This window comes from Glandiceps talaboti, chromosome 18 (assembly GCF_964340395.1).
Source record: "Glandiceps talaboti chromosome 18, keGlaTala1.1, whole genome shotgun sequence".
NCBI classification, from domain to species: domain Eukaryota; kingdom Metazoa; phylum Hemichordata; class Enteropneusta; family Spengelidae; genus Glandiceps; species Glandiceps talaboti.
This window is the reverse complement of record NC_135566.1, coordinates 7,560,018-7,568,312: the sequence shown is the minus strand read 5'-3', so window position 1 is coordinate 7,568,312 and position 8,295 is coordinate 7,560,018. Positions and strand designations below refer to the sequence as shown.

General features: G+C 35.4%; 1 protein-coding gene across 1 annotated transcript; it reads left to right on the top strand.

Annotated features, from left to right (window-relative positions):
* Window positions 1-216: 216 nt before the first annotated feature.
* Window positions 217-7,394, top strand: LOC144449412 (N-lysine methyltransferase setd6-like). The gene is made up of 10 exons (XM_078139940.1): window positions 217-290; window positions 2,199-2,314; window positions 2,826-2,970; window positions 3,479-3,626; window positions 4,053-4,181; window positions 4,871-5,081; window positions 5,550-5,648; window positions 6,190-6,375; window positions 6,633-6,732; window positions 7,154-7,394. Exons 2-10 carry the CDS (start codon window positions 2,207-2,209, stop codon window positions 7,378-7,380), a joined length of 1,353 nt encoding a protein of 450 aa, XP_077996066.1. The 5' UTR covers window positions 217-290; window positions 2,199-2,206; the 3' UTR covers window positions 7,381-7,394.
* The last annotated feature ends 901 nt before the right edge of the window (window positions 7,395-8,295 follow it).

Below are 8,295 nucleotides of genomic sequence, written 5' to 3'. Positions count from 1 at the left end.
GGGTGTGCACAAGATTAATTACACAACAGTTTCCTAACCCAGGGACTAGAATATTATAAATTCACCTAGCATAAAAAATAACCAGAGATTTTGTTGCAGTAAAATTAAATGTTGACCACTGATGATATTACCTGTAATTCCTGATTTTCCGTGCAACAAAAGGAGAGTCCGGTCTCACAGAACTTGTCTCTTCACCCGGAAGTTATAAACCGGAAACAGAAACCTCGGTTGGAAAAAATGACCAAAGTTGGAAGTGTTCGGCTGAAAAGGATGTAGTGGGAGGAGTGCAGGTGATATTTGCATTTAACTCAACAAACATACACCGCAACATCAATAATCTTACTACACATGTTTCCTTTTCCTCTGTTTAACATAAACGGCGATTCTGCCGTGTCGTCTGCTGTGTTTTGCCAAAGGCAAGGGAATAACATAACACACGGTACCCACCTTGCTTGTTGGACAAGACTTCGAAATACAATGACAGCATTGTAAATCATTACATGCAATATATATATATATATATATATATATATATATATATATATATATATATATATATATATATATATATATATATATATATATATATATATATATATATATATATATATATATATATATATATATATATATATATATATATATATATATATATATATATACATTTAATGACAACAAAACAGCAGGTAATACAAGTCTAATTTGAATAAGGTTGATATTATGAATATTATAAATTTGCATAATGAAGTGAGATTAATGAAATGTTATGTTAAATTATTTAAAACTTCAAAGAGGATGACACAGTGTATCTCAAATATGCCATAAGAACTTTAATATGGAATAGCCCTGAAATATCTTTGTCTGTGATGCTAATGTCTGCAAACAATGAATCTCTTGATTTCAAGTCTTAGTACAACTTCAAGGAGCCATATTAGAGTGAGTCAGATCGACATGACATCTCATAGATCAAATATTAAATTGTATAGATGTCACACAGAGAGAATATGTTAAACTTGTTGACAAATAGTGAGCCTTCTTGTCAATTATCACTATGCCACCAATCAGTAGATGACATCCTCCTCCTGGAATGTGAATATTTGATGTAATGATACATACAAACACTCTCTGAAGTAGTTAAAAACAGATATTTCAAATAGGTCAACAGACTCTTTTTCAGTGTATATATGGCTTTAGCCAAGAGTCCAGTCTTGTGGGGTTTTTTGATCTCACCATTCCCCTGCCACGCTTCGCTGGCAGCTGTTTATTCAAACCTCAAATTAGATTATGATTTCCTGCAGTGATGTTAAATATGGTATTATGTTGAGTGTGCCCTCTAATGATAGCCAAATTTTGTTGTTGTGAGTCAAAATGATAAAAACTGGCATTTCTTGTGAGTCACCACATAGTAAGAGATAGGGGAATGCCAAAATTTGGTGCGTCACTAGAAATTGTGTGCATCAGTGGCGCGTCAAATTGGCTTAGAGGGCACACGGGTTCACATATAGCTCAACCCTCCAAGTTGGTTTTTAAATCATATGATGACACTAGTAACATCATCTCACAAGGGGAAAAATTTAAAAGCCAATAATAATTGTGCCTGATTTTTGGCCAAAACTTCATTTAAGTAAACGACTGCTAGTGAAATGGCAGGTATGGTCAAGGTAAGGTAAGAGCCACAAATCCTCACACACATGGATTCTAGGCTAGTTCTTGGCATGAGTTCTGTCAATAACAATTGATTGATGTGCAGCGAATTACAACCCCCCCCCCCCCCCCCCCCCCATCTCTGCCATTTGCATCTGAATGGCTAAAGTCCTTGGGCAAGATTTGAACCACGACTGTGCCTCAGTCAACCCAGCTGTATAATTGGGGACCTGGTAGGATAGAGGTTGCAGTGTGAATGCTTTAATCCTATGCACTTATAAAGGCTGCAATGGATTATATGCCCCCTAGGAAGTTGAGGAAGTATACAGGACCATTGTGCCACTACTGTAGATCCATACCAAGGGTAATAACTGTAAAGTGATTTGAGCACAGAGTGGGAATGTGCTATATAAAAACCAACATTATTGTTATTATTATTTTAAAAAGTAAAAAAAAAAACCAACAACCTAGAAACTCAGGTTATGCCCCTTTAAAATTGGAGGACTCCAACCTATTTCAAGTGAAACAATTAGATTCCTGTGTTTGCCTCTTAGCAAGAAGAATGAACAATCCTGCAAAAAGACTCAAGAAATTTGATGATTCCTGTGACAAGAAACTTCAAACCTTTCTTCAGTGGTGCCAGGAGAATGAGTTTCATGTCAATGAAAAGGTGAGACAACATAATGAAGTTTAATCTGAAATTTCCAAAGACATTGTATAATGCTGATGCAACTTTCTGAAAGGTTTGTGTGGGTGGTTTTATACACAGCATAGTTTTGAATTATGAAATATGCAAAGGTAGGGAATGAAAGAAGTCGTGTTTGTATATACAGTATTTACAAATCAAAATGAGATTATGAAAATATGCAAAGGTAGAGAAAGGCTATAAGTCAGTAAATTAACTTTTTAATTGCCATGGAAATTGAACAAGATGTTCCTGTTGGTGACAGAGCCAACACAAACTTCAAGGACAATTGTTATTTACCAAAATCATGTTTTGTAAGTGTTATTTACACAGCGCCTAATTATTCCAAAAAATGTACCTGTTCTAGTGCCATTTCCTTTTCATACACCAGTATTGTGAATCTCACTACTGTATGTGCACAAAACCCACCATCCACCTTCTGTGGAATAATCACCACTTGCTATTCCATGATTGTAATTTATGTTTTTGAGTACAGGTAAAGGTTGGTAGACAGGATTCATGTTCTGAGTATGGAATGATTGCAGTGGAAGACTTAGACGAAGGGGAGTGTCTGTTTGAAATACAGCGACACTTACTGTTGTATTCTGATACTTGCAAAGTAGCTGATATCCTGAAGAAAGGTAGGACAATGCTAGGTGGTCAAATCAACCAACAACACAATGCAACACAATGCATCACAATGCAACGCAATGTAACGCAACACAACACAATGCAAATCAACACAACACAAGACACAGAACACAATGCAACACAATGCAACATGACACAACGCAGTGCAAAGCAACACAATTAGCAATGCAATGCAATCAGTCAGTCACGTCATGTTGAAAGTCTATAAAATAAAGTAATCTGTCAATCAAAATTATGAATTTATAAAAACCAGTCAAAACCCCACTAATCAGTCAGTGACTTACTAAAAAATCATCAATTTCTAATCAAATAATTTTAGCAGGAAAGTGTCCAGTATAGGAACCATACCATGCATCATAAACATGTTTACCAAGTTTATACACTAGCGCTGCTATACATATACATGGCAGGATGTGAAGGGCGCCACCACAGTCTAAAAAACCCACTGACAAATAAACTAAAATACCATTAACATCATATTTTACTCCCTTTACGCAGGTAAATCAGATTTACAGAGTGACAGTGGTTGGGTGCCTTTATTACTAGCTTTGATGTATGAATATACAAACCCACAGTCTCTATGGCGACCATATCTTGATTTATGCCCAGATTTTACTGTGGTAGATCAACCTATGTTTTGGACAAGGTAATCAAAGTTTAGTCTGTAGGCTAGTTATAGGTGACATTGGCAATAGCACACAATTCCAAGTTAAACATTTAATAACAGATATGGATTTTATACCCCAGATGTTCTACATCACAAAAACAGTGTCTACATCATTGGTTTTGTAATGCACAAAATATGACTTAAAGTGTTCTAAATTATGATTTTTTTCTGATTTTTATAATTATGCTTTCAGAAATATTATATCATTCCCCCATTATATTTCTTCATTCAACCAGAAAATAAAAGGTTTAGTTGACACCCATCTTTGACTTGTAGTGACAAGGCCCCTTAGGCCACTCATGTTTTCCTTGGTTGAACGAAGAAAAATATTGAGGAACAGTGTCTGATTGTGTACTAAAGCAACATTCACAAGAAAAATTTTGTTTTCTCTATATTGTAATTTAGGGAAGAAGTCCTTCAAGAACTGGCCAGCACTGGTATACCTGAGGCAGTTGAAAGGGACTTAAAAAATATAACATGTGAATATAATACGATAGTGGTTCCATTCATGAAAAAATTCCCTGAGACATGGAGGTAAGAGAGTAAATGAATGTTACAAAAGTTATAAAATATTCTTTGTGTTAAGTTTGAAGTTGATTTATTAGTTTGGAGAAAGTAGTGTAACGTTGATAATGGGTTTTGTTTTATTAACTTTTATGACACAACTGACTAAATATACACCATACCACAAATGAACAATTTTCCCCAATATATTTCTTCATTCAGATTTGGAATATATTAGTGACGTAAGGGGTCTTGTCACTACAAGTCGAAAGAGTGGTGACAAAATGGTCGAGTTACAAGTATTTTTCAGATGAAGGGGAATATTGGGAATGATATAAAATTATATCATAACTCAGCAACCATAATTTTTGAAAAATTTGAAATAATGTACGAGTTGTGTGAGCTTGAAATTCGACTTGTGACACCTATTCATTGCAACAAGTTTGAGATTGACAGGCGTACGTTGCTATTCAGTTATCTTTATTGTGCTCAGGAATGAGGTACACCTTGTTTTATGCAGTAATAGATACAATGACTATCGTTGTTTGACTCCCAAAAAACAAGAGTCAAAGTGACAGCTGCGACATAGCTGAAAGTGCGAGTTACCAGGGTGTGACTTAATGAGGGGCCACTGTATTTATTTGTACACAAATAGTTACAAGTTGAGCACAAGAGGATTTTGATTTAAATAAACTTATCATTTTACACTTTCACTTCAGTTTAGAGGTCCACACTTTGGAATTATACAAGCAAATGGTAGCTTTCATAATGGCGTACAGTTTCACTGAAAGCAGTGGAGAGGACAGTGAGACTGCAATGCCAGTTATGGTTCCTATGGCAGATATTTTGAACCATGTATCAGCTAATAATGCACATTTGAACTTTGATGAAAATACACTCACCATGGTAACCACTAGACCAATCACAAAGGTAGGACTTACTATGTTTGATATGTAAATTTCAGACCTAGAGTAAAACATCTGATTGGTCTACGATATGCCATGTAATCTTGGGTATCTTTGCTGTAGGCAATTGCATCATGGGAGTCTGCAGAAATAATATATTCATTGTATAATGAAAACACCTCTCAAGAATATTTATTGTGCAACCATGGATATACATGTATTATTTCTGTTGACTCCCATGATGCAATATTCCATAACAAATATACCCTATAAAGGTGCTAGATCAACTTGATGTTTCTCTGAAATAACAAGTAATTGTAGGTGATGTAAAATAATGAACTGCAGTTTGATATACATCATAATTTTTGTGGGGAATTGAGGCAGATTTTACCTTGCTGAAAACATGCAACCATTTGTCAGTTATTTCCACTTTTAGAAAGCTTTGCATTGTTAGTACATAGACTATTTATTTCTATTTTCTATTTTCTTTCAGGGAGAAGAGGTGTTTAATACATATGGTCAACTTCCTAACTGGCAGTTACTTCATATGTATGGCTTTGCAGAGCCACATCAACAGAATCTGTATGACACGGTTAGTACATTCATCCAGTGTACCGTTTGAGTATCGTAAGACTTTGTGCTCAATTCACTCTGACATAATGGAGAATATAGTGTTCATGATTCCAAGAATCAATAGGACAGTACAATATAGTTACTTTGGAACAATAAATTGGAAATGAATGCTACGTTTCGATCCATCTACTACGGATATAATGTAATATAATATAAATATTAGGTCTATCGTAGATGAATCAAAACGTGGCATTCATTTCCAATTTATCGCTCCAAAGTAGTTATATTATACTGTCCCACTCTGATATATATCTGGTTTTAAGTTTTGGAATTAGGAGACAGAGTGAAGATTTCTGTTTATGTGTCACTGCGCCTGTCCTTAGATACATTAGACACAAAACAAAGCTCCAACCTACACCAGTGACCTAATCCGGATTTCTACACACTGACATTTCCTTCATTCTGCTAACAAAAGTCTGATGCCCTCAATAATTTCCAGAACAAGAGATATTTATGTGAAAGAATTTATTTGATTTTGATATTATATTCTCTGATTCCAGGTGGAAATAAATATTACTACTTTATTGGAGTCGGCAAAGTCATTGTGTAATGAAGACAGCGGTGAAGTATCATTGTTACAAAGAAAATGGAATTGGTTACAGCAACTTGATGTCCTTGATGAAGATGATAAAATTGTCATTGATAATAAGGGAGTGTCTGGATTTCAGCTTCCATTAATTCTGAAGGTAATGAATATACTATCAAGATATAGTCTCAGTTACCCAGACTCCATTGCAGGTTCTGACTTCTGCCACCTCAACTGAGAATCTGGGAGCGTGATTGGAACAAGATGGCTAAACATGGAGAGTGACCCACAACATGACCTCTGCAATATTACAAGCCGTTATATCTAACGAAACAGTTCCAGAAAATGTTCCATTTGCAGCCAGTGCAGCTTTAAGAGTCTTTCTAACATCACCATGTCACATTGCTTCAATTACAGGTTCTTTCATTTGACAAGAAGGACTTCAAGGTATTTAAAAAGAATTGGCAAGAAGACAGTGATGATGATGATTATGAAGATGATAACACACTGACTGAAGGTATCGAGTCATGCTCCTTCTTATATACCTGTAATCATACCTCTATGTATTGCTATGGAGAAATCATGCACTCTACATTGGCAATAATTTCCTGTATCACATCTTAGCATAGTCTGTCCAAATTAAGTCATTGTTACTGCAGTATTATATTACTCCACTTTGTGCTATAGCCTTGGCGTTTATTGCAATGTTAACCAAGCAGTGATAACATCGTTGTCAAAAATGTGCAACTTATTTATTGCAAATGTATTTTAGCATTTCATTGGGTATATGATAGAACTATTGTTAATCAAATCACATGCAAATTTGGCATGTAACATGTGTGGTCAAATACTCAACAAACATGGAGGCAATATTTCAGAATGATGTCATCTCAATCCTATATCCTTCAACAGTTAAACTTTTACAATTTTCTTTACAGATGACATTTGTGTGATGTTGGAGTCAAGAAGACAGCTTTTGAAACTTTGCCTACAGAAACAGTTAGAGTCATACAACTTTAGTTATACCGAGAATCAGGATATGATGGAGTCTGACAAACTTACATGTTTGTCACGTCGTCAAAAATTTGCTCTTCACGTCAGACTTGGACAACAAACACTACTCATGAACATTATTGGTTACTGTAAAAGTGCTACAGATAGGTAGCACACTATTTGATTTCGACAAAAATAAAGAATTTGATATCATTAAAGTTTACTTGTCATTTACTCATGAAGCAGATGGGTTGAGTGGGATGGGGCAGGTTAGGGGCGGAGCTGTTATTGCATAATTTTCACAACCTTAGCATGACTCCTTAATTTTATGAGTTACAAGTTTTATTTAATCCAGTTTGGATTAGGATTAAAATTTAGGTGTGAAAAACAGTTATCTGTTAAGTTGGTCTAGACAAAAGGATTAATACTATATAATCCTAATGGCTCCACTGACAACATACATACTATTACCACTAATACTAGGACATGGGATTGAATCCTTGGCGTAACCATTCATCCATCTCTGTTTCTCTGCAGCCAGTAACAAACTTCTTGTCTAACTCACCACAAATACTCCATCTCAAAATGCCAAACTAATCTGCCTCAATTATTATCATCATGTGCCGTCATCCTCAGGAAGGTTGGCTGTCACGATCCTCCACTTGTCTCTTCTCACCAGGTATTCATATTCTGTCCACTCTTTAACATTTGTTGTCCACTCTGTTCTTGGTCTTCCCCTATATCTTTTCCCTTTTATTTGACCCTCTAGTACTAGTAGGACTCGTAAGGTGTTGTCTCATCTGATTACATGGCCTCAATTATAAATATTAATAACAAAGACAGTTCTCAACAGACTTGCACAGTATGATGGACGTCACTTCACGATACTCACCTGTCAAAGACAACAACCGTCCTCCGAGGTTCTACACTTTCTTCACTGGAAAGTACTAGTTTATGGATGTCTGACAACAAATAATGGATCTGAAAGCTTCATAGTATTTCACAACACTTCGTACTAATTTTTGAAAAATTTAGTCAGATTTATATTGACTTCTACGTCGTTAAAAATATAGATATACCTCGGTAG